This window comes from Triticum urartu, chromosome 4A (genome assembly GCF_056163025.1).
Source record: "Triticum urartu cultivar PI428250 chromosome 4A, HENAU_Tu73, whole genome shotgun sequence".
Lineage (NCBI taxonomy): Eukaryota > Viridiplantae > Streptophyta > Magnoliopsida > Poales > Poaceae > Triticum > Triticum urartu.
This window is the reverse complement of record NC_141876.1, coordinates 565,375,005-565,401,846: the sequence shown is the minus strand read 5'-3', so window position 1 is coordinate 565,401,846 and position 26,842 is coordinate 565,375,005. Positions and strand designations below refer to the sequence as shown.

The 26,842-nt window shown below is 42.2% G+C and overlaps 3 protein-coding genes across 3 annotated transcripts; 2 read left to right on the top strand and 1 right to left on the bottom strand.

Annotated features, from left to right (window-relative positions):
• The first annotated feature begins 13,348 nt into the window (after positions 1-13,348).
• On the top strand, positions 13,349-15,691 carry LOC147976653 (daphnetin O-methyltransferase 1-like). Its single transcript, XM_087518957.1, has 3 exons — positions 13,349-14,189; positions 14,396-14,680; positions 15,493-15,691. The coding sequence occupies exons 1-3, from the start codon at positions 13,398-13,400 to the stop codon at positions 15,613-15,615; spliced, it is 1,200 nt and encodes a 399-aa protein (XP_087375083.1). The 5' UTR covers positions 13,349-13,397; the 3' UTR covers positions 15,616-15,691.
• A 279-nt stretch (positions 15,692-15,970) lies between these two features.
• Positions 15,971-16,747, bottom strand: LOC147976652 (dirigent protein 1-like). The gene has a single exon (XM_087518958.1). It carries the CDS (start codon positions 16,675-16,677, stop codon positions 16,081-16,083), a length of 597 nt encoding a protein of 198 aa, XP_087375084.1. The 5' UTR covers positions 16,678-16,747; the 3' UTR covers positions 15,971-16,080.
• Positions 16,748-23,499: 6,752 nt separating this feature from the next.
• On the top strand, positions 23,500-26,532 carry LOC125529806 (cytochrome P450 716A1). Its single transcript, XM_048694223.2, has 4 exons — positions 23,500-24,277; positions 25,261-25,702; positions 25,811-25,998; positions 26,085-26,532. Exons 1-4 carry the CDS (start codon positions 23,771-23,773, stop codon positions 26,421-26,423), a joined length of 1,476 nt encoding a protein of 491 aa, XP_048550180.2. The 5' UTR covers positions 23,500-23,770; the 3' UTR covers positions 26,424-26,532.
• Positions 26,533-26,842: the final 310 nt, after the last annotated feature.

Sequence of the window (26,842 nt, the reverse complement as noted above, 5' to 3'; positions counted from 1 at the left end):
TGGCTTGCTTTGCGCAACAGATGCTAGACCTCTGACCGGGTAGCACAGAGAGGCTTGGACCACCAAGACCGATGCCCGTTTTGTGATCAGGAGGAGGAAATCATGCTGCACATCATGCTTCAGTGTGTCTTTGCAAAGGATGTGTGGAACAAAGTTTGTCTGGCTATGTGAAAGCCGGACTAGATCCCATCAGATGAGGCAACTTTGGTCGATTGGTGCAGAGACAAGGAGCGGGGTCACTTGCGCAAGAAGGATCTACGGGTGCTAATGATCCTTATAATGTGGGAGCTTTGGACACACCGAAACAACATTGTGTTCGAAGAGGATTCACCCTCGGTTGGCTTTGTAATTCAGAGAATAGTGAGTGAGGGGAAAGCTTGGAGAGCAGCGGGCTTGATTAGGGAGTGTTTGGATGATTTCCTTGTGGCACTATCGGTGGGTAGAGTAACGAGTACGTAGCCTCCTATATTAGCGGTGGAGTTGGGGTGCGTATGTATTGCATTATGTAACCACCAACGTGAAGGGGCTCTTCACCCTAACTAACCGGAGTTAGGCCGACGGCTCGTCGCCGGCGAGGTCAGTGGTGGCGGAGCGCGTCGGGTTTCGCAATCCGTCGACCAAATAGACGGCGGAGGGGCCCGGCGTGGAGCTGATGCTCGTTTGCGTCCAAAGGAGCAGGCAGCAGCGGCTGGGGTGGTCCACATCGTCGGTTGCAACGACGACGGGCGGCAGCCGGAGTACGGGTTAGCACGGCGAGGCACTACGCTTGAATAACGAAATATAATAATAAGTATTTTATTATTGCCTCTAGGACATATTTTCAACAGTCTCCCACTTACACTAGAGTCAATAATCTAATTACATTGTGATGAATCGAATACTCATAGAGTTCTGGTGTTGATCATGTTTTGCTCGTGGAAAAAGTTTAGTCAACGGATCTGCGATATTCAGATCCGTATGTACTTTACAAATATCTAGTACGCACACTCGTGCATATTCGAGAAAAAAATGGTCTCATGAAACGGTAAAGAACTGATGAAGCCGGTTTGCGCGGTGAGTATTGTCCATTACACGTTTTAAGACCTTCCACTAACTACATATATTTCTTTTACATGTTGGGTATGAGTTGAGAAAACAGTTTTTATTATACTTGAAAAAACATTGTGCAAAATGAAGCCAAAGACAACTTTTCTGATATATTGTGTGAGAATTTCATAAGCGCATCAAAAGATCTTAATAATTTGTGATAGATTTTAGTTGGATCATCGCTTTATATGTATACATTGTCAATTTACCTTTTTGTTATTAGTTTACATTACAGGTGCACTGGACTTCAATTATTACGTAATTGTGTCTGTGTTATATTGTACTACTATCTACTTCCTTCGGGCGGAGGGAGTACTTGTGAAATTTAATATGCATTATTTATATATATATATTTTAGCAATCCGTGGCAACACATGGGCATTATACTAATTTGGGTATATTTTTGAGCAGATGCTAGTTCAGTAGTGCCAAAATTGACCGTACGCGCGCAAAATTGACCAAAAAGAAGGAGGGCAACCTAACCCGCGCCTCACCCCAGCCCCCGATGCAATCTTCTACCTTTCCCTCTCCCTCGTCTGCCTGCCTTCCTGCCTCCCACCCACATAGCCGCCGCCGCCGTTGATCTCGGTGCCCCTCTTCCCCACCGCCACCGCCACCGCCCCCACCCTCTCCCTATCCCCTCACCTTCTCTCCCTAACCTAGACGGGGCACCAGAACGGGCAGTCCATGGGGCTTCCAGATCCGTGGAGGAGCGCCGGAGGTCGCGCGCCGCCCGCCGTGCGGTTTTGCGCTACGGCCGGCCGGCCGTCTTCTCCGCCACGGTCGTCCTCTTCCTCCTCTGCTCCACCGCGTACATCGACGGCGCCGCCGTGGCCGACCTCGAGCCTTTTCGCCTTCTCCTCGTCTGACGCGGAGGTGCTCTTACCCGACCTCGCCGCCGGGCCAAGGAAACCCCACCCCGCCGCGAGCTTTTCATCCATCAGGTCGTTCTTCCCTGCTCGCTCCCTCTCTCTTTCTCTCTGTCGTTGCTGCTCAAGTGCCAAGTTTCTGTTTCTGTTGGCGCTGCTGTGCGTGGATGTGTTACTCTGGCCGTACTGCTCATGTGCTCATGCTTGGCTGCCGTGGATGACTGGGTGTGGGAGTGTGAGCACCGTGTGATGCTGCTACTTGCTAGTTCAAGGGAATAAAGCATCCAGTCTCTTTTAATTGGGCAACTAGTCAAAACGTATACAAAAGAAATGAAGGGATTGCCTCATTTGGCGCCAGGATTCCTTCGTGCTACCTCTGTTTTTAAATACAAGACGTTTTGGCAAAACGTCTTATATTTTCAAACGGAGGTAGTACTATTTTTCAGGGTTGTCATGCCACACCAAGATCTCTATTAGAATCACGAGTTGTATATCTGGCAGGTCCAGATTCTATGGTTCATGTATGCTCGTCTTTCTAGATTCACCCCCTTTAAAAGGTATTTTGATGGATGTAGTCTGCATATTAGGTTTTGCATATTAGATTCACCCCCTTTGAAAGGTATTTTGATGGATGTAGTCTGCATATTTGGTAGTACATACGTAATCGATGGTCTGGAATCCCAAGGAACATTTTGACCAGAGCAACACACAATTAATCTGCTCCTGTTCTTTCTGGAGTTTGTGCTGCAGTATTGTTTAAAGCATACACCGTATGATGATTTTTTCATGGTTAATATCTTGATATATTGGAAGCTCGTTGGATGAACCATTTTACCAGGAAAAGTTGTTTCTTTTACCAATGGGGTGTTCCATATATGAACAACTGAATACTCAACAAAGTCATGACCCCTTGTCTAGTCAGCCACATAAATTTCTAATTCAAACTTTTATATGCTCAGTAGGCTCACACCTTGATCTTCACTACCCCACCGCAGGTCCTGCAAAAGCGTGCTCAAAGGCATGCCACCTAGTTGTGGAAGAGCTGGTTAAGGAGTGGGAGCTCCCTTTTGTGGCCCAGCTCACATCGACACACAGCCCCCTCCCTGCTTCCTCTGCGTCTCCGATGGCTGCTTCTTCTTCGACTCCGGCATAGGTAAGCCAATCGGTTTCTCTCCTCTGCTTCCTCATGCTCTGTGTGGCAACAGCCATCGAGCCGTGATCAATTTGATGCTGGCCATTACACCATGGCAATTTCCTAGGTTTTGGGTTTTGCTGGTGGTTTTAGGCCATCGTGCTACTGTATATGCTGTTTGTTGGTGTAGAACTTGATATGAAAGGAACAAATCCTTTACTGCACTTGCACTAGGGTTTGGTGATGACCTGTGTCTAATTTGAGAGGATTTATATGCCAGGGTAGCTATCAGATGTCAAAAACACTCTTATATTATGGGACGGAGGGATATAGTGTCAAAAACGCTCTTATATTATGGGACGACGGGAGTAGAATACTAGAATATAATGCTGACATGCTATGATCTGAAAGTTTTTGTTTGTAGGATTGTATATTAACAGAGTAGGCACTATACTTGACCTTGGTGTTCCAATATTTATCTAATCTTGTCATATATATTGTGTATAAGGGTGAAATCATCTAGATGCTCATGTGTTAGTGGTTATATCAAATGTGATTTGTTATCATCCTGAATTGCCAATGTCGAGTTGCTTAAGTTGCTATTTTCGTGTATTTGTTCAATCCAGCATCTATATGGGTATGCATGATGCCTCTGTTCTGTTTACGATCAACGTGTTGATATTATTCGACATAAATCTATATGGGTATGCAGTGCTAGTATTCTAGGGCATATGGAGTTTCTTGAGCTTTGTTTTTTGTATCACTTGTTTTGTTTCATCCTCTCTTTTTTTTCCCCAGAAAATGGAGCTGATTCTTTGAGGTCATCCAGCTTTCTACAACATCGACAGTGGTGGCCGCCTCTTCCTCGTTTCAGGTGAGTCCTTGGTCTCTCTCTCTCTCTCTCTCTCTCTGGTCTGGTTGTGGCCAACTGTTATGTTGGCCATTGAGCCGATGATCTAGTGTGAATCTGTGGTGGTGGTCTTCTGGCCACCACAATCTTGTTTGTCTTCGATGAAATGTCACAATATTTTGTGCCTTGCAAGATTCTGTGTTACGCTGCCTGTGCATGTTTCTTTTCTGCCTACACGAATGTGCTTGAGTTATGACATATATCATTGTATTGGCATTATGCTAAGCCCTGGTTAGTTAAAAGAACTATGAATTATCTTTGCCGTGGGACGATTATTATTGATTAGTGTGTGCTTGCGCATGTACTACCATGTTTCCTTTGCTGCTGAGGCACCTTATGTATTTATCTCTATGTTCAGTAAATACTCCCTCCATCCGGAAATACTTGTTGGAGAAATGGATAAAAATGGATGTATCTTGAACTAAAATACATCTAGGTACATCCATTCCTCTGACAAGTGTTTCCGGACAGAGGGAGTATTATTTATTCACTGTAGTCAATCAATATCTCCACTGTATGTGATCTCTAGTTTGTAAGAGTAATCCTAATGATGTTTTGCTCCTTTTTAGAAGCATGTTTGTTTTATTCATGTCTACCTGAGCCATTTACGCCATGTGTTGGCGATTTATAAATTGTGGATATTTAGACCCATGAACAGTGAATATCTTGGCTTGTGAACATCTAAACTGCTACTTATAGATATAGATGGTTTTTTGTTCTATGAAATGAAATGCTACTCTACATTTACTTGGTTAGAGCAATTTATGGATTTTTCTCTGAGCACAGCACTAGGTAAACACCACGTGGTTGTTTCAGAGCACATTATGCCAATTATAGCCTGCTGAACATCAAGTTAAAAACAACAACACCCTTTTAAATGCCATTTCTTTCTTTGATATAGGCATGTAAACCACAACCACGTCACAAAATGGCATTTTTTAAGATTTTAAATTTGATGAGTTGCTTCTCTTGATTGTAGGCAAATGCATGGTTACACAAAGGGCCCTGCTGCTTCCTGCAGGAATTTGGTCGTCTTGGTCCTCCACGGCGAGTTGGACTTTATTTAAGGTGATCCTAGATAGAGATTTCTGTGCTACTAGCCTTGGATGCTCTGCAACTTGAGTGTACTAGGATTTAACTCAATTCTTGTTTAGTCTCCTGAAAACTGTCTTTTGTTCTACAGGACATCGATAGATTGAACTGGATCTGTTACCTTATTAGTAGTTTTCAGTTGAAGTTTCAACCATAAATTGTTTATACTCAGCAATGACATCGTGTGGAATGTACTATGTTCATATATATGGTGTTATTGCCTGTTATCCTTTATTGAGTTGACAGATGAAGCACTAGACTTCAGAAGTGAAAATTCAACTAGTAGTCCTCGATAACAATTGTATAGGTAGGATGTAATCGACATTTCCTTCTTTCTGCAGCACATTAATAGAAAACCTGCGCTTGATGGAGCACCCATTGCTTTAGATAATGCTTGTCTTAAAATATATAATCATTGAGCTGGATCTATTACCTTGTTAGTTGCTTCTAGCTGTAGCTTTCAACAATAAAATATTCATCTCAGTGGCAATATTGCTTGCACAGTACTATGCTCATCCTTTCTACCACAACATGTACAAGGAATACCGTGACACCACCCCCGTCAAGGAGATGTACAGAGATGGCTTCCCGTCACTGCCAGATCCCCCTGCATCCAGATCATCAAGACTGCCACTGTCCACTTGAGCATCTGCAAGCGTCGTAACACTAAGCAGTTTCACAAGTCAGACATCAGGTTCCCGCTGGTCTACCAGAAGGCCGAGCAGCCAACCAGGAAGCTGAAGACGACCTTCAAGGCCTCAAGGCCAAACTTGTTCATGCTATCCAAGTCATACGTCCATAACCTGTAAGCCCGTCCATTATGAAGTATTGCTAGTTTACTATTATCTATATGCAACATATTGTTTCTTAATGCTAGATAGCACTTCCATGCAGTGGCCTTTATGGGCTTGACAACACTTGGCGAATTCCCCCTTACTGAATCAGATGGAGAGTTTAATCTTTTTTAAAATTTCTGGAATGTACCTTGTCATACGCATGTGCTACGTCTCATTGATTTGCATAATTGGGCATTTTTTAATATTTTTTCATACTGTGTCTTAAGTAGCCAAGTTGCTATCAGCAGTTATATTGTTCCTTCATATGGTCATATCTTTTTAGTTGCTTTTGTAGGAGATGCTTTGCTTTTGAACATCAATGCACCGGTTCCTGTAGTTAGCATGGCAACTTTGCCAAGGTTACCAACACTTAGTTTGGTTCCCTCTTTTTCCTTGTTGCCAAAATCATGCTTGCTGTTGGATGTTCTAATTTTTTATATTTATCAAGCTGATGGTTTAATGAATGAGCTTCCATGCCAACACTTGTAAGATAAGTTCATATTTAATTTTTTATGGTCGCTTGCTATACTCCCAGTCATAGTTTTTGGATCATAATCTCATGATTTTGGGGGCAACTTTGCCAAGGCTGCCAAGATACAGTTTGATTTCCTCTTTTTCCGTGTTGCCTATATCATTTGTTGATTGTTTGCTCAATCAAGCTCATTGACCTTATTAGGTGTAGTATGGTATGCATACTTGCCAACATACTTAGTAGTGCTAGTTCCACACTGCCTATATACTGCAGCGAAGTATGTGCATGTATTCTCCAAACTCTGTTGATATATGTGAGCTCTGGTCACTAGATCTCATTTACTGTTGGGATCTGGTGCGTCAACTTTGCCTATAACATTGTCAATTGTGTGCTCAAGCTCATTGCCCTTCTTAGGTATATGGTATGCATACTTGTGAACATAGTTGGTAGTTCTATACTGCTTATATGCTGCAATGAAGTATATGCATTTTGCAGTTCCAAAAGTTATGATCACTAGATCTCATTGATCATTGGGATCCGGTGAGGCAACTTTGCCGAGGTTTCCAATATATAGTTTGGTTTCCTCCTTTTCCCTGTTACCTATATCATTAGTTGCTTGGTTGTTTGAGCTCATTGACTTATTTGGTTTATGGAAGGCATCCTTGCCAACATCTTTCCCCTTGAGTCTTGAGGCAAGCATAAAATGTTTTGGAATACTTTTTGTTAGTTGAAGTATTATTTAAGTTCATGTGGTTATGAGGCAACTTTGCCAAGGTTTCCAACGAATAGTTTAGTTTCCTCTTTTTCCTTGCTGCCTACATCACCAGTTGCCAAGATGCTCTAGCTTCGTGACCTTCAGGTCATTGTAGGCATCCTCGCCAACATCTTATTTATCTGTAATTTTATCTAGTCAGAGCACATTCGTTACAAGGAGCGCAAATTCCAGTATGTGCAATTCATGTTACTGTTGAACTGATTTCTTTTGACTTGTAGTACAATTGATGCTACTTCCATTATATTTACTAGCAAATATTTCCGCGCCCAACGTTCAAGGCTGTTGTTATTCTTCCAGCCTACAATGTTGTGCTAGATACAATTTCTCCTTAGGTTTCTTTTTTTTAAACGATTTCTCCGTAGGTTTGAAATTGCGTGTTGTTTCTTTCTCTTCCCGTGATGCCGTACACAACAAATTAGCATCCTTTGACACCATTACAAAATTTCCAATGGATGTATATGTTTTGGCTTTCTAGGTTGAAATAAACCACTATGTTCTGTGTGCGTCATGAAAACTGACAACAGAAGTAGATTCTCGTGATGTTCTGTGCAGCAAATTAGCGTTCTGTGCAGCAAATTAGCATCCTTATTACAGTAAACATAGTTTTATATGTCCAATGGATACCTATGTTGTAGCTTCATAAGCTGAGATGCACTAGCATATATGTTCTGTGTGGGTCGTGAAACTGACGAGAGTTGTTGTTGATTCCTGCAGTGTCCCAGCACAGGAGAGCAAGCTCCGTCCACCCCAAGCCCTGGAGCAGGCGACATGAACATTAGAGGCGGTTAAACGATGTCCCCATCTGCAGGCGTGTTGACCGGCAAGAACATGAACTATGCCGTCCTGGCATCAGCATCTGCAGTCGTGTGATGTTCGGCATCGGCTACAACTCCGACGGTAAGTCCTCTGTACTGTGCTCTGTACCTTGCCTTCGAGTTATGAGATTTTTTTTTTGAAACTATGATGATTTTTATAGCAAATTCGGAAACTATACACCCTAATGGAGAAAAATCAAAAGTATCACCCCGTCGGCCTCCTGTTGGCTGAAGAGGGACTTTTCGGCCTCCTGTTGGCCAAAGAGGCTACTTGTGTGATCTGTATGTTGGCCAAGTGCTTGCTACTCCCTCCGATCCAAAAAAAAAAGTGTCGTGGCTTCAACCAAGATACTTTTTTTTGGATCGGCGGGGGTAATTGATATGCCTGGTTTGTAATTGGGTTGGCCATTGAAGGGTTTTTATCATTTATGCCACCGGTTGTGTCCCACTACTCGGTTTTGCCAATAGGAATTTCAATCGCTCAAAAATGCCATTGCTTTGTTAGACACATGCTCAAAAATGCCACTGGACACCATTATTGTGATTTCAAATCTCTTTTGCAACGTTATAATGACATAAATACCTATGGACCGATATGTCAGCTATCCCTTTATTTCACTATAATAAAGTGTGGGGCCTACTTGATCCTAATAGCGTTTTTATTTTCTTGTAAAATTGTTCGCTTGGTTACTACTGACAAGTGGGGCCACATTTATCATTGTGAGACAGAGAGAACTGACATGTGCGCTAGGCTTATTTTTGTCATATAACATGGTCAACGGGTTTGACGTGAAAATAACAATATTTAATGGCATTTTGGGCAAACATCTAACGAAACGATGGAATATTTTTTCGTTGGAATTTTTTATATATCTAATGGCATTTTTGAGCAAGCATCTCACGGATCGATGGTATTTTTGAGTAGTTGTAACTTCTAATGGCAAAATAGAGTAGTGAGACACAACTAGTGGCATAAATGATAAAAACCCATTGAACTATTGGTGGCGAGTGCTTGTGCTTTGTTTGTTGGCTGCCGAAGTGTTGGATATTGAACTAGCTTTGAAATTGATCATGATTCATGTCCTTTTCTCCTTGTTTATCATTCTTGATCGATATAGATTTATATACTGGATCGTGATGATTTTTTGTGTATGCTAGACTTGGCTTCTTTAGCCTTTGAAAAACAACAGATTTTATTTGATATTTGCCATGTATGTACAGAGCTTCAAATGCCAAGTGTAGCTGATCTTATTTGTAAGGGGACATTTTTTCTAGATGATCTTGACTGTGATCCAGAATGAGGTGTGGATCATCTTGGAGAAGCGTGGCAACAATCAGTAGATGTGGGATGAGATCCAACCGTTGATTAGTTATTTTGATAAAGAGGGAGTAGTCAGTGTATGCTGAGGGGAGGTTACTCCTAACTAGCTTGTTAATTATGCGAGGAAGCACTAGCACGTATGCCTGTGCGTTGCAACGGGAGAGACATTTCTTTGCAAAAAGCAACGGGAGAGATAATTGACATGTCCATCAAAAAAGATCTCCGCATGAATCTTTCATAAAAACATGAACATTTTTTGAATTTGTGTTTTTTAAAGGAAACATATTTTGAACATTCAGAACAATTTTAGAAATGGGTTTCTTTGAACTCATAAATTATTTAGAATTTGCGAATATTTCACTAAAACAAGAATATTTTTCATATTTGCACACATTTTTAAAACGCATTTTTTTTGGAAAATCTCAAACAAATTTTTAAAAACACAAATAAAAAATGTTAGAATGAGAAAAAAATATAAATTTCTGAACATTTTTATAAAACAGGACATGTTTTGGAATTCTGAACATTTTTTTTAAAATCATTTTTTCCGAAATTACGAACTCTTTTGAAAATTATGAATTTAAGGAAAAAATGGAGAAATAAGAAAAACTTGAAAGGAAAAAATACAAAAGAAACAGAGAAAGAAACGAAAAAAAAATAGAAACATAATAAGAATAAAAAACGGTTCAGCCCAGGTTGGGCGCCCTATGACACTGGGACTATTTGACGCCCCATACGATAATAGGGTTTTTCGGATGGGCACGAAAATAAATAGTTTGGCTTTGCTGGGCCACATTGCAGGCGGCCCGTGTACGGAATTGTGGCGTTTTTCCTTTTGTAATACACGTACGGACAGAAATTTAGTACCACCTCGAATAGCAGATTTTTTTTTTGATGGTGAACGGATGAAAAAATCGGAGAAACACACCTTGCTTTATTAGTAGGTATAGATATAGATATGTCATCCATGTCACTTCCCTAATTCATCCATGTCTGACCCATGCATATGAATAGCTTGCTGCCATTTGGTTCAAAGTAGCCAAAATGTCAAAAGAAAGAACGCTGGCTGACTGCTCAGACAAACAACAGCAAAAAGAGAACGAAGGAGAAGAAAAAAGGGTTCAAATACAGTACTACTATTGTGATTTTGCCAAAAACACACGTGCATTTTTTGGGGTGTTTGCCAAAAATAACCAATAAAATCTTTTTCATCAATTCATAACCTTTGCATGCTCAAAATGTACCTAAAAAAAGAAACATACACATTGTATCTTTTCCAGGAAGGTTCTGCATATGCGAGTTACTTTCAATACAACACCAGCTTGCCTAAATACCATACGTCAAGATGGTTGTATCACTAGCCGGCTTGCCTGAAGCCCATATGTTAATTCCTTTGTATCTTGGCCCACCACCAGCAAAATTCCTTTGTATCTTGTCCCACCACCTGCATGTTGTACCTGCAAAGGCCGGGTAATTTTTTAGTCCCACCCCACTCAGCCAAGGGGTAGGTGACCAACTTATAAGGGGTCCTTCCATAGACTTAAAAATGCTAGAACCACATAGAGAGGAGGGAGTTGTGCTATGGACACAAGCCTATATAGCGCGTGCGCTCGCCAATATATGCGTGATTTAAACTTAGGTCGCTTTGCGCTACATCGCCAACCTTTTTGTCTTTTTAAAACTCTTTTCACAGCCACTTCATGGTAATCAAGATTTCTTATGAAGTTTTGGAGAGGTCGTGTAATTGTAGATTCCTTACGAATGTTGTTATGGATTAACTTATCTATTCAACTTATATTCGCATGATAGCAATTTATATCCGAATGTTGTTACGAATGTTGCTTCTGGGCCTATTGATGTCGACTAAGTGAAAACTCCACAATGGTATACATATATTGTTATTGATTAACTTATCTATTCAACTTATATTCACACGACAGCAATTTTACGAATGTTGCTTCTGGGCCTATTGACGTCGACTAAGTGAAAACTCCACGATGGTATACATTGTTAGGATAGGACATAAGATGTCATGAAAGGTTTTATTATAGACACGTATGACTATATACAGAATACATGTATACATTGATGAATTGGAACTATTGTGTATCGCTCTAGGTTGTGACTGTTACATGGTGAATATCATCCAACACAAATACTCATTGTTGATCCAATGCCTACGCACGAACCTCACGCACTGAAACATCTACCATGCAAAAAATAATAATTCAGAATGTTTTGAATTTTTGTAGTATTTGTTTTGATTTTACTGTTCATGACGGGTTTAGATGAGCATGGGAGTCAAATCGTCCCTCTCCAAGAATAATCATATTATATATGATACATAAGAGTTATATATGTGCATATTTTTCCAGTTTTACAAAGAAAAAACTATATTCCAAAATAGACTTAACTCAAGTAACAAAACTATTCCAATTTGACTGGTACCTAAGTTTTTTTAGGAAATCCATAAGAAATAATTGCAGTAAATGCAAAATGGGACATCTTGGATATGTTGGGACATCTTGGATATGGTCTTGAAGCAGTTTGAGCAGGATTTTCAAATTGAGACATATGGATAGAGCTCCTAATTAAAACGACAAGACTGATAACCCAATCGATAGCGTCAAAATGGGCACACCACGTGTTTTCAATGCAGTTGGTTGCTAGAGACGCACCACCTAAAAATAGTAAATGCACGGTGTGATGTTTGTTTGGTATTAGGCTCGGACTATCGGCACCCATTCATAAGGTGAATAGGAGTAGTGACAATGTTTCTAAGATGATGACTTCAGACTACCTGATGTATTACTTTCTAAGATTTTTGTGAATAATTAATAAAATGGTTGCATGTATCGTCCAGATGGAGAGATCGGGGATCATCCTCCTTTTCTAAAAAAATGACTTCATCAAACATTTTTGTTGTAGGTAGTAACTCTCTGTCCGAGCATTAATGTTTTTGGGTCGTCTATACTGCCTACTGTTTATGATGATGTCTGTGGATTTCTGTTATGACAGCTAGGGCGTTTGTGTTCCACTCAACGTCCCAACCAATAGAACTGCAATGCTTAATTTCCCTCAAAGTAACAAACACATGCATAACAGCGAGAGCTCTTGGTATCGAATCTAACATACATGGAGAAGACCATCAAGTGCAGATGGTCAGATGAAATTACGATAAAAGAACAGACACTGCACGTATAGAAAGGATATAGTGTTGGTCATATAATTATGGTCATACGCTCACAACATTCTATGCTGGAGTCTTTACTGTCGGTATAAGAAGGTTAACCAGACTAACATAATTTCTCATCATATGTCATAGGTTTAAATAACGGGCTACGACAGCCTAGGTTTGGTGCTAAATTAACACTATAGCGCGCTACATAACGCTAAATTGTACATGACACGTGTAGCGCGAGGTCCGTCCAAATGCTATAGCGACAGTGTAGCGTTGAAATAGTGCACTATTTAAAACTATGCCATATGTTTTGGCGGTAGTGGGCCAAATGGGTTTACCAATAAGGGACGGGTTACTGTTTCCATATTTTTCGATTATATGAGTTCAAATTGGTTCTTAATTGATTCAATTTGAGAATCTAAAACTACAAAGCCAACTAAACAACAAGAATAATCATATTGTATATGATACATAATTAAGAGTTATATATGTACCATAATTTTCTTTTATTTTTCAGTTTTATAAAGAAAGCTATATTCAAAATAAATTTAACTCAAATAACAAAACAATTCCAATTTGAATGATACCTCAGATTTTTATTTTGAAGGATTCCCTAAGAAATAATCACAGTAAATGCAAGATGGGACATCTTGGATACGGTCCTTCAAGGGTTTGAGCAAGATTTCCAAATGAAGACTTATGGATAGATCTTCTAATTAAAACAACAAGACATATGACCCAATCGATAGCGTCAAAATAGGCACACCACGTGTTTTTAATGCAGTTGGTTGCTAGTAGAGATGTACTACCTAAACATAGTAAATGCATGGTGTGTGTATATATATTGGTGCTCGGCATAGTCAGTTAACAAACACACAACACCACAACAAGAGAGATACTACAACGCAATGGCAGCTCATGCCCCAACGATGGCAGTCCCCACCGACGCCCAGCTGATTCAGGCGCAGGCTGACTTATGGCGGCACAGCCTGTGCCACCTCACGGCCATAGCACTCAGGTGCGCTGTCCAGCTCGGTATCCCTACTGCGATACACCGACTCGGCGGCACAACATCGTTGCCCGAGCTTGTCACCGCACTGTCCCTCCCACCATCTAAGACACCATACCTTGGCCGTGTCTTGCGGTTGCTGGCCACATCAGGCGCCTTAGCATCCCCTAAGGAGGGGACCTACTCCCTCGTCCCGCTATCATATCTCCTGGTGGATGGTGTATTCATTGATGGTGAGGCTAGCCAGAAGGCCATTGTGCTTGCCACAACCTCAAGACATTACATAGAGGCGGCCTTGGGGCTAGCTGACTGGTTCAAGAAGGACATCGCACCATCGCCATCACCATTTGAGGATGTGCACGGTGCCACACTCTTCGAGGAGAGTATGGCGCTCCTCGACCCAGAGTCAGACAAGGTGTTCCATGAAGCTCTGGCTGCCCATGACCATTTGGGGATCAGCACCATATTGCGGGAATGCCATGACTTATTCAAGGGGGTGCAGTCACTCACCGATTGTTGTGGTGGTGATGGAACGACGGCTAGGGCTATTGTCAAGGCCTTCCCGCATATCAAGTGCAATGTGTTGGACCTTCCGAAGGTGATTGAGAAAGTCCCGAGTGATGGTATCATTAACTATGTCGCTGGTGACCTATTCCATACCATTCCACCTGCTCAAGCTGTGATGCTTAAGGTATGAGGTGTTGTCTTTATAAACTTCTCCAAAACAAATTTTCACTCTTGGGGAACTAACGGTAGGACTAGTCTCATTTTCTCATTATTTTGAGAGTAACTTCATTCAACTATGTAATAACTACTAATTAAGATGTATGCACAAATACATTTAATGTCCAAAATTGTTAATAATTGCTTGACCATATGTAAGTTTTTTCATGCTAGCTTGTTCTGCACTTCTGGAACGACGAAGATTGCATCAATATCCTGGCTCAATGCAAGAAGGCCATTCCGTCCCGTGAAATGGGGGGAAAGGTTATTGTCATAGATATAGTAGTCGGCTCATCATCCAAAGAAATGTTAGAAACCCAACTGTTGGTGGATATGCTCATGTTAGTATGTACAAGAGGACGTCAACGAGATGAAAATGACTGGAGCACAATCTTTACAAAAGCAGGATTTAGCGACTATAAAATCGTCAAGAAACTGGGACCTCGAGGTGTCATCGAGGTCTATCCTTAAGAATGTGTGCCAAGTGCCTCGATAATGTGGGCTATGTTTAATGTCGTGAGTTTGATATTGATTGTGTGCTATAAGTAAATAAGGGCAATGCCTAAGTTTGTGACCAACAATCTAAGGGAACATAACTAGCTAAAGTGATGTGCCGGCTTGGCCACATCAGGACCTGTGTATGTAACTAGTTTCAATAAAGTGTTGAAGTCACTTGGTGTGAGTTTTATGGGTGTATGCATGTGCCATGGTTGTATATGCTCCTACAAGCTAAAACTGTTATGTTCTGTTATCTTCTGGCATGTGTATAACTTCATTTAACCAAGATAGTTGTTCGATGAAAAAAGATGGTGGATAATGCGGTGGGCTAGTGTCATCCATGGCACCACATGTTTGCGAATTGCGAGTGCAAGCTCCATCAACATCGGAGACCACAGGGTTCCCTCCGCACCACCGCCTTGGCCCCCTTCTTATCTCATGTCTGGCAGCCTCGTTAATAGCCAGGGGAGTTGGTACCTGCTTTTCCATAGATTTTAGTCCTTGCATGTCCACGTGTTTCTCTTAAACTTTGTTCTTTGTTCCTGCGGTGGCATCAATTAGATGGTGGCGACGATGGCATGTTGGACTAAAGTCTCTTCGGTTTCTTCCTACATCAATGGTGTTTGATCCGCCCTTGCCAAAGGGCAAGTGAGGGTAAGTGCTGCTAGATTTATTGGCTCTATCTGAATCTTGGTAGTTGGTGTGCCCATCAGGAGAAGTAGTTGGCTGGATTTTGGTGCTGTGATTTCGAATTCTTTTCTTGTTTTGTTCAGCGGCAATATTCGGTTTCTCCAACCCTTTGGATTGATGGTGAAGAATTGCAAGCGTGTGCTGCTTGGGGTGCTTGTCCACCTGATGTTCGTTCAGCGGTTACCAGATCTCTTTATTCGCAGTGAGTGGCTATAGCGTCTTCAAAGTCTTGTATGGTGGGAGTGTAGCAGATGTCCCTTTCCTTGCTACTTGTTCAGTAAGTTTCATGCTCTGTTCAATAAGTTTCATGCTCTGGTAGGCGGATAACAATAGGAGGAAGACGACAAATATGATTTTCGAGGTAACTTTACTTTCTACAAGTCGTTTTGTGATGAGTTGTCATTCCTTTGTATCAACTCTTGTTTTCCTTGATAAATATCGGGTATAAGATACATATCAACACTTTGGATATTTTCTCGAAAATAAAAAAATCAAAGACCACAAAAGGTGCATATTTTTGCAACACATGTGTCTAAAACACACATACTTGAAATTCTGAGGTTGTTCACGCAATTATCTCTTTATTTCATTTTGTCCCCTGGATGTCACCGGTTAAAATTCAGTATGCTCACTCGACGCATACGCCGGCCAGACATGCATGCAGCATATAATTAAACTAGTCGAAGCTGCACGTACACATCGATCTCCACGACTCCTCCGTTGGCGACGTCGTAGTCGTAGCTCCTGCTCAGCGCGTAGCCCGTCGCGAAGCGGAAGCGGCCGGTGCCGCCGACGATTATGGACTCGCGCACCGCGGCGCCCGTGTCCACCCTGCCCTTCACCGCCAGCGAGCTTCCCCCGTACTCGCCGGCCTCGAGCACGAGGTGCAGGCTCAGGTCGTTCACGGCGCCGTGCTCGGCGACGCGCACGGTGAACCCCTGCGCCGTGCCGACTCGTACGCTGCCGCGCTCGGGCCCCTCCGTGAGCGCGTTGTTCATCACGGCGATGTCGCCGAACCTCCGCGGGGAGGAGGAGGAGGTTGCCTGCCCGCCGGTGGTGCCGTCGTCAGACGGTAGTGGGAGCGGCTCCCTTCCGGTGACGATGAGCGCGGCCGTGGGGCGCGGGCCATCGTAAGCGTCGTGCATGAAGAAGTGGAGGTGTGTGTCGGCGAAGCTTCCGTCCGCGTGGCCTGGCTCACGGCGGATGTAGGCAGCCCCGGCTAGCAGGACCGATGAGATGAGAAGGATCAAGGCGCCCGAGTTAGCCATCACGTCCGAGTACGTACTCGTACAAGTGGCGAACGATCTACTGAGATGAGTTTGCTTAAAGGGAAGAACTGCGAGGAGTTATATAGGACGCACACGGCGCTACCGTGCCAACTGGTAGTAGCAATTCTCATTAGTTGATGACGATATATTTCCATTTTTCTAGGAAAGGAATGGTCATTATGTACGTGCAGTAAAAGGCAGTGTGGTGGTGATGATCATCGTTAATTATAAAGCCATCGAACAACAACACTATGGAGATGGACCATGGCGTCACTTTGGTAGCATATGTAAGGAAAAACTCTATCCAATAATATGCAGTGCCGCTACTGTTTTGCTAAAACTAAGATGCTATTGTTCCTCGCAAAAAATAGGGAAGAAGATAAGGTGCTATTGCGTGTGTGCGTGTTACATAGCAGCGATGGGACTTAAACCTTTTCCCACATTAATGGTGTGCCTAGCTTTAGCCGTAAGTGCCAAGGATTAATTTATTTTCTTAATTCATGTGGCTAAAACCGGCAGACCATCTACGTATTGTACACAATTAGGGCTGCAAACGAGTCGAGCTCGAGCGAGTTGGAGTTGGCTCAGCTCAACTCATATGAAAATTCGAGCGAGCTCAAACTGAGTGAAGCTCATGATCGAGCTGTAGAACATGACTCGTGCTCAGCTTGTAACGATCTCGAGCTAGTTTCGAGCTAAATGAGATGGTAAAAATTATAAATCTATTGATGAAAAAAAATAAGATGAATATGTTGGGAACCTTTGCCAAAAATATAGGATATTGAACACATAGTCGACCATGTGCCATAATTAGGCCTAAATCTTCTTTGCACTTAATTAAGTTTTCATGTATGTTGGTAAATAAAATGGAGATAAATTATGGACAACATATATGGTAATAAATTATCTTTATTCCCATTTAATATATGGCATGATCATTTAACATAATGATATTATGTCGAGCTATCGAGCTAAAATCGAGCGATCCAACATTGACTCAAGATCGGCTCGTTTCTCGGTCGAGCTACATAAAATGTTCAAACTCAGCTTGTTTCTTTTCGAGTTGATCTCGAGCCGAATCGAAAAACGAGTCGATCTCGAGCGGCTCATGAGCCTCGAGCTTTTCTTGCAGCCCCTATACACAATCTGTTATTTGAGGTCTAGATTAGTCCGTTACTTTCTCTATTTTTCTTTGTGCTTGCTTCATCTTCACACACACCTAAATTGTGTGTGTGTGTGTGCGCGTGCGCGCGTGTTACAGACCAGCGATGGGAGTACACCTTTTCCCAAATTAATGGTGTGCCTAGCTTTAGACGTGCCGAAGATTAATTCAATTTCTTATTAAATCATGTGGCTAAAGCTGGCAGACCATCTAAGTATCGTACACAATCTGTTATTTGAGGTCTAGATTACTCCGTTACTTTTTCTCATTCTTTGTTCACTCTCGCCTCATCTTCACACATACCTAAATTATTCCCTTTCCTCCTTCAAAACTTGATAAGCAACATATTGTCAGCACAATTTTCGCCCCGCTTATAGCCGCAACGTCCGAGCCGATACAAGGTGATGAGAAAATTCTTTTACAAAAGCAAGTTAAAATAAAATCGACATCTGAGAGAGGCGCGAAGAAGCCACAAACTCAAAGCCAAGCAAAAAAAAAAAACTTGAGAATTCACACCCAACAGTAAGTACACAAGACCAAAGACTAGGAACGACAAATGCGCCCCCCTTGGGAACCACTAAACTATTACGCGCCGCGCACAACCAAGCAGCCACCCGAGAGTGCCACTGCGCCCTCTCGATTCGAGTCGTGGAGCGCTGACCTGCATGCGGATAGCGAGGACTGAGAACGGTGACAACTGTTACGTTTTAAAGTAGGAGACCAACAAGACTGCCCCATGCCAGAATCGAAGAAACTTCAGTTTAGGATCCATGCCCGAAGATGCATGTTGCAACATGAAGTTACCTGAGCTCCACGTTACCCCAAGAGGATAACGATGCAACGTTCTGCCACCGCGGAAGCTGCAAAGAAGGACTGGGGTTTTCATCTGAAGCCCTGGCACGAGGAGGGGAACCATGACGACACCTTCACGAGGGACTTGACACCCACAAGCATTGCCGGCAGCGCCGTACTACGGAGCTTTCACTTAGTCACACAGAGGTACCAAGGTCACGAACCCAACCCGAGGGAAGGACACTGCTGCTGGAACAAGGACTCCATAACAAGATCATGGAGCCGCCACCGTAAAAGCACCGACAACACTGGGATCACCCTCCACGCCAAGGATGGGGATCACGGGCGGCAGGCAGCACCACGTCGTGGGCTACCTTCCCGCAACGCAACGCCAAGGCACCACCGTCACATGTCGAGCAGCCGAGGTAGTAAGTCTCCACTAACCCAATCTGGCCCTCCAGATCCAGCCAAGAGCGGACTCCCTGAGGCACGCCACCTCCCAACCTGATATCCCCCACTATCACCTGAGACGCCGGGCTCTAGAGCCTCATACGCCGACAACTGAACACCGCCGCCCAGTATGACCAACCTCGCCGACATATCACATTTTTTACTATACTCTCTGTCGTTTACTAACGCCACAATAGCTAGAGTCAGATATCATGGTTCTGAATTATTTTTTCTTTTCTTTTTAAAATTACATAAATAGCTAACCATGGTATGCATAAGTTACAACTTATCTATGTGATAAACTGCAGTTTGCATCTGTGCTAAATATAGTTAGATTCCCAACTACGTCCACGAGAAACACCACTCGATCCTAATTAGTGTTATCCTGTCACCACATGTTTTTGTTTCGTCAACGAAGGCATTGAGGAGCAAACACAACCTTTATGGGTTCCCTGATGTTTGCCGTTGATCTCGTTTCTAACATGGTCCTATGTAGACATTGTTTGCAATTTTGGCATTTGCCAATAAATGATCTGTTGAAATTGAGTCTACATTGCGTACTTAAATTGTTTTCTTTAAACAGATAGCCGATTTCTTAAAAAGATCTGGTTACAGATATGGTGTTTCTTCATGTAGCTTTCGCCAACGCTGAGTGTCGGCATAACCAAAGTTGCTGGATTTGTTCATACATAAAAAGAACTAATATGCTACTCTCTCTGTCCCAAAATAAATGTCTTAACCTTATTATAATTTTGTACTCTCTCCATCCCAAAATTCTTATCTTAAATTTATCTAAATACGGATATATCAAGTCACATTTTAGTATTAGATACATCAGTATCTAGACAAATTTAAGGCAATAATTTTGAGACGGAGGGAGTACTAATTAAGACAGTTATTTTGGGACGAAGAGAGTATTTATTTATGCTACAAATGTGCTTCCAAAATAATGTTTTATGCCGTGTAGCCGAAATATCTGAGCGGTGACGCTGCGGTTTCGGTACCACTGCACAGAAGGATTAGATTTGAAGAAAGATTCGGAGCTGACGAGGCTCCAAACATCATAGCAAGAGTGATGTGTGCCCGTCTGTCCTATTTTTACCTAAAAAATATAATTCTATAAATCTATCTACCTCAGTGACAATCAATGTGTACGGACTCATAGCCTATGTGTGATGTGGGTTTTTCATCTGTGTGCGGTTAGGGTTTTTATACTAAAAGAATATCACACGAATAGCAACGCTCTAACTAGACCAGTCCAATAATGCACAGGCCCCGAAGTCTTAATTTAGATTCCGCTAGTTGAAAAGAAGAAGCGGCCAAATTTTCATGTGGAACACGAGGAGCCATCGACGGGACATCATGTTGTGTTTCTTGCATCTCTCGGCACCTGACGCGTCCGCATGTTTGGCGCGCAAATAAACTACTGGCCACAAAAAGTTGCCAAAGTTTTATCCTGCAAAAGCATCGGATCAACAGCTACAGCCGGCCGGATGGATAGGAAAATACGAGCATATAGCGGATTGGCTTGAGAATATCTTGTCGGTGTCAAAGCTGTAGTAGCAATAGAGCTATCATGGAATATCGAGGAGTGGTTGCTCGATCGACGACATGCAAGCAATGCTCAAGCTTTTCTTAGAAGTAATGCTCGAGCTTAATTCTGCACCGTCCATGTTGGTACGGGAGTCAATCATGACGTCTGCGGCACAATATAGATAGCAGTACTAGCTGCAGGTAGACGATCTTAGTGCTCGAGCTTAATTCTGTACATGTTAGCACGGGAGACAATCACGGGGATTTGCGACACAGCATGGTTAGCAAGTGGCGGGGGGCGGCAAGCAGCCATTAAAACCACTGATCTAAGGAAAACAGCTGCAGCATGTTGGCCTGTGTCCGCCTCTCTGATCTAAGGAACCAATTTCTAAGTTTCAACAGACTATGAAAAAGTTTATGCGTGCCTTTCGGACCCCTTTGATTCAAAGGAATTTCATAGGGTTTCTGAACTATTTGAATCCTTACGAATTTTTTCTACGTCGGTCGTTTGATTGCTATGATTGAATCCTACAGGAATTTTTCCTAGGGAATTATTTATACTACATTTCATAGGAAATCTAGTATCCACCTCATCCTCTTGGAAAAAATCTTCATTTTTTCTGTGATTCAAATAAACTTGAATCTTATAGGATTCGAATAGGCATGTCATTCTGATCCTATGTTATTCCTTTCTGCGTTTTTACAATCCAACAAATCAAAATATTTATATTTATTTATCAAAGTTTACAAGGTTAGGTACCTTATTTTTATAGAGGCACTTTCACTGAATTTTCAACCGAGCTTTTTTACGGTACCCTGATACTCCCTCTAGCAGAGATAGAGTACCACTTAAATCTAACCATCCACTTATAAGGGCAGTTTAGTCTTTTCAACTCTTAATTAGGTCCTTCTCTGATTTCTAATCAGATCACCAGCGCAGCCGCCATCACATTAGCGCTGTTATATGTCTTCATGACGACCGCGCCATTGCTTCCTTGCACTGATCGAGAGCGAGTGAAGTGGATAACAGTTACCGATCAGACTACAAGTTCTGGAAATCCACACAAAATCTCTAACATGTACTACAAAGGAAATTAAAACACAGATATACATTGTTGTGGAATACACGCAAGAGATCAGGCTCACAAGAAGTCCATCACTTAATCAGCCTGCAAGAGATATCAGGCATTCAGGCTGGAGAGCTGACGTGATAGATCTCCACCCAGCTTGAGTATCCCGCCTCGCCCAGTCATCATCCTGCTTCAGCGCGGGCGAGTTTCTAGAATTCCAGTTGCGCGAGAAAGATGGCTCTCCCCAACGCGCCCGTGGCAGTCGTGGCGGCCGCGGCCCCGCCGCCCAGCCCTGGTCGTCGAACATTCCCACTTCCCAGTCCATGCCATTCCAGCAAGTCTGTGGCCCAGAGGCCGTCTGTCTCTTGTACGTGTGTAGACCACAGTGGCCGCCGGCGCCTATCCCATTGAAGAATTAGGTTTTTTTAGGAGAAGAATTACGGTTCCAGCGATCGAGTTGAATATGTATCAGCCGTGATGTACCGATGGGAGAATAATAATAAAATTTTGTTTACTATTTTACCCCCAAGCAGAAGGTACTCCCTCATTTTTTTTAGTAGGTACTCTCTCATGCACACGTTGGAGTACCAATAGACATCCACCCTTGGATCAAGAGAAATGGAGGGTTCATATTCATTTTGGGGCACTGTAACTTTTCAACCATATGCCCACATGGATGAAGTTTCTTCAAGTTGAACATAAGTATGGATTTTGCTAACAATAGAAAAACCGGCCCATGTGTCCAGACTCTATACTAGTTGTTGGGATTTCGCCCACATGATCGATCACATCAAATCACGATCAAGCGCACACAAAAACTTTTATAGCCAAGGGTCTGTATCGTGCCCTTCTTCTTCCCTCTTTATTGATTTTCTTCTTTTCTCACGGTGTTACAATTGATCGTACCCTGCTCATGTATATATATACATGACACGGACAAGCTGCCGAACCGACTCCAAGTAAACCTACTCGTACTCCGCCTAGGACACGTACAGAACTGGTACTACTCCTAACCAGACTATGACACCTAGCTAGGACTAACTCTCTATCTAATTACACGGCCACCTTGATAAAGACTTGAACCTAAACCGGACACATACAGCCAACTCCAATGCTACTACAACACGTAGAGCTAGCTCATGCAATCTCAAACACCACGTATACTCCCTCTTGAATACTAATCAAGATTACTCTAACACTAGTGTTTTGCGGGAGATAGCATCCGTTTTGTCGTCATATCAGCAAAAGCTGACATGAATACTGGTTGGGAGATGCATGAAGGAAACATAAGATCGAATCAATGAAAAAACAACTGAAATTTGAGGTTGTAAGAGCATCTTCAACTTGATTGGGCTATTTTGATCCCTGACATATCTGCGGACGTGTCCGTGGATAGGAGAAGCTCGACCCCTATATGTGTGCCCCCACAATCACCCCCTCATATCCAAATCCTCAAGTTTATACAAGCCATTGCAATGTAGATCAACACAACGTTGACAAATAAGCACATATTAGTTCATCATACAACTGGACATAGCAAGTTCGAACGATAGCTATTTCACAAAAAGGTCCACCTCAACATGCAACCATGCATGGAGCAAAGTTCACCACAACATGCAATCATGCATGAAAAAATGCTTTCTATTTGATTTCACAAGTATCTCACAACTATACAGCATCAAATGCAATAAAGCATATGTATTTTCAATTTTAATCCTCATGTTATTAACTTAAATATTCATGTTTCATACAACCAAATCTCAATAAGATATATTACAAGCAATTCCCGTAGCAACGCTTAGGCTATCACCTAGTTCTTTCAAAAATATCGTTGTGGGGACCCCGGGACCTTCCTTTCAAAATAAAGTAAACTAAAGCAGATTGTGACCAAGAAAAGGACATGATCAAGAAAATTAGTCTGTGCCAAACAGTTACTAACGGAATTCTTTTTTACCATCGTGCAAATCGTGTTAATTAATTATGCAGCTTCCTTCAAGCAGATAGAGCCTTGAGTGACGTCTGTTCCCTTTCCATATAAACTTCGAGTACACAACACCCAAACCTCAAGGCTTCACCATAATTTCCTATGGCTTACTCCATTCTCCTCGGGGCAGTAATTGCGTTGCTTGTAGCTGCAGTTCTCCAACTCTTTCACAAAAACTTCTACAGGCTCTACTACTCAGCCTATAAGCTGCCTCCTGGTAATCTCGGCATGCCGGTTATCGGCAGTACTTTCTCTCTCCTCCGCGCCTGCCGCAGCAACACCGACGACCAATGGTTCCGAGACCAGATCAAGAAATATGGCCCGGTCTCTACCATGTCGTTGTTTGGGTCGCCGACGGTGCTACTGGCCGGGCCGGCGGCGAACCACTTCATATTCGGCAACGACGGACTCATCTTGACGCAGACAGGCGCGCTGAGAGCCCTCGTTGGGCGGTCGGTACTGGCACTCACGGGCAGCGAACTGAAGCTGGTCCGCAGCGCCCTGCAGGGTTACTTGAAGCCAGAAATGGTGAGGAGATACGTCTGCAAGATAGACCATGAGGTCAGGAGCCACATCGAACTAAACTGGGTCGGTCGTGACTCTATCACGGTATGGGCAAACGCTTACTGCATGCTCGACTATATGTTTCATTCACATACAGAAATTATAGGTTCATATCCTAAAAAAAAAGAATTTGTAGGTTCATTGTCTCAATTATCATGCCCCTCAACGGAAGTGGTACTAACAAGAAGAAACCTATATGAAGTACAGTACATATTTTGCTCACCTTATTTTGGTCCATTTTCCCGAGCTGATTCCAACTCCCCTAAATAACAATGGAAAACATACTGTATTTACGAGACAATGTCATATACTCATATAGCTAGCTCAGTCTACATTATTGTAGAATAGACTGTATTTGTTGCACACTGTTCACTAATAGAGTATTCTTCTCTGAGCTTCCAAAAATATTCTTCTCTGGCATTACAAAGAGGAAGGGAAGTATTTTTCTCCTTAGGTTCTTGCGAGGATGGTTACGTTTATATGTCTACTCCATTCATAAAGAAGACGGCAGGAAAATGAAAATATAAATCAACAAAAATAAAAAACTTGGTAATCTAAACCCCGGCCGGTAACCATTTATTATGGACAAGAACTGAGAAGAGTAAAAGCAAGTACTCGATGACTGGTCGTGTTTTCCAGCAACAACGAAAATGATGAAAATACCCAGAAATTAGGAGTATTTATTCATGCATTTATCAATTTATATTGTTTCAAATTGCATGACGATATATTTGGTAATTTAGAGATGAAGCATACTAGCTCCTTAAGAGATGATGAAGGGATTTTTCTACTTGTGTAAAAGGCTAGAGGGTCAATATGATAATATATCGAGGGGCACCATAAAATAATTTTAGATCTCACAAGATGATGCAATACACTTCTAAAATTTTGATATTCACAAGAATCTTTTAAGAAATAAATGCGACAAGATTTTTGTAGAAGTTAAAATACAGCAATCTAGAAATGTCGTAATGGATTTAAGAAAAGCTAAAGAGCGAATTTGAAATGAGTAGTTGATGATTTTACAGGTCCTACCAATGGTGAGGAGACTTTCGCTTGCTATCATATGTTCGGTTGTCTTGGGCCAAGAGTCAGCTACCATCAAAGAAGGACTGTGCACTGATTTTGTTACTCTTGGGAAGGCTATATTATCATTTCCGGTAAATATACCATTCACCCGGTTCAACAAAGGTATGGCTGCAAGTGCGAAGATACGGAAGGCTATCACAAATATTGCCCACAAGAGGGAAGAGTCACTATTGCAGGAAGCAAATGCCACTTCTGATAATGACTTCATCAGCTACATGCTCATTCTTCGTTCTCAAGGTGCCCACTCCCTCACTCTGGAAGACATTGTAGACAACACGATGGGCCTCATCGTAGGGGCACACGAGACGACTTCTGCTCTTATCACCTTCATGATCCGGTACCTCTACAATGAGCCAGATATCCTTGACAAAGTTACTAGAGGTCTGCGTATTATTATGCTGCTTTCCTTCGCTAATTGATTCAAATAATGGTAATTTCTTCACCACCATGGAAATTAATCTGATCGTTATGCCTTTTGATCTTCTGCAGAGCAAGATGAGATTGCACAGAATAAAAACCCAAAAGATGCTCTAACTTGGGATGATGTTGCAAAGATGAAATATACGTGGAAAGTGGCAATGGAGACACTAAGAACAATTCCTCCAGTTTTTGGGAGCTTCCGAACAACTACCAAAGACATTGAATACCAGGGTTACCATATCCCAAAAGGCTGGAAAGTAAGTACATATGAGCTCCATAATGAATGATTTCTATAATACTTCCCGAGAACTCTATCACACACAAGTAACATGGAAATGTGCAGGTCTTCGCAGCGCAAAGTGTGACACATATGGACTCGCAATTCTTTCATGAGCCTAACAAATTCAATCCTTCCCGGTTTGAGAAATCCGCCCCTCCGTACTGCTACATGCCATTTGGAGGCGGTCCAAGAATGTGCCCTGGTAATGTGTTTGCAAGGGTAGAAACTATGGTGGCCATGCACTATCTAGTAAGGCAGTTCAGGTGGGAAATAACGTGTGAAAAGGAAACCTACAAGAGGGATCCAAAGCCGACGCCCATCCTTGGACTTCCAATTAAACTCAAGTTGAGACCCCTTGCCAAAAACCTCCAAGTCACCACTATGGATACCGAAATAGGTTAAACCCATGACAAGCAAAATTATGATGATACATGCATGGTCTATGTTATGAAGACTAGAGTGAGAATTCAGAATGTAAATATGTGCTTCTCATAAAAAGCATGCTATTCCATGTTGTGCTTGTGAGATACTCTTCTAGTTACAAGATTGTATAATGTAAAGATGTATCTCCTACCTATGAGCTATATATTTCATTCCCCTAACATAAAAATTGCAATCGATAGAATAGAATTCCTTGCACACGATGCAATGGTAATTCTACTAGTTACATGATCCACATGATGTGGGATAAAGTCCTCATTGATTTGACTTCTACGAGATTATTTAATTTTTTTACTCTCTTCCATGTGGGACCTAGTCGATGATAAAAATTTAATCTAGCTTGATGGATGGGTCAGATTAACAACTAGTGGATTGCATAG

Coding starts and splice junctions, on each gene's coding strand:
- LOC147976653 (XM_087518957.1), top strand. CDS start 13,398: ATGGCAGCTCATGCCCCAACGATGGCAGTCCCCACCGACGCCCAGCTG. Junction 14,190..14,395: donor CTCAAGCTGTGATGCTTAAG/GTATGAGGTGTT, acceptor TTTTCATGCTAG/CTTGTTCTGCACTTCTGGAA. Junction 14,681..15,492: donor GACCTCGAGGTGTCATCGAG/GTCTATCCTTAA, acceptor TGTTTTGTTCAG/CGGCAATATTCGGTTTCTCC.
- LOC147976652 (XM_087518958.1), bottom strand. CDS start 16,677: ATGGCTAACTCGGGCGCCTTGATCCTTCTCATCTCATCGGTCCTGCTA.
- LOC125529806 (XM_048694223.2), top strand. CDS start 23,771: ATGGCTTACTCCATTCTCCTCGGGGCAGTAATTGCGTTGCTTGTAGCT. Junction 24,278..25,260: donor TCGGTCGTGACTCTATCACG/GTATGGGCAAAC, acceptor ATGATTTTACAG/GTCCTACCAATGGTGAGGAG. Junction 25,999..26,084: donor ATATCCCAAAAGGCTGGAAA/GTAAGTACATAT, acceptor GGAAATGTGCAG/GTCTTCGCAGCGCAAAGTGT.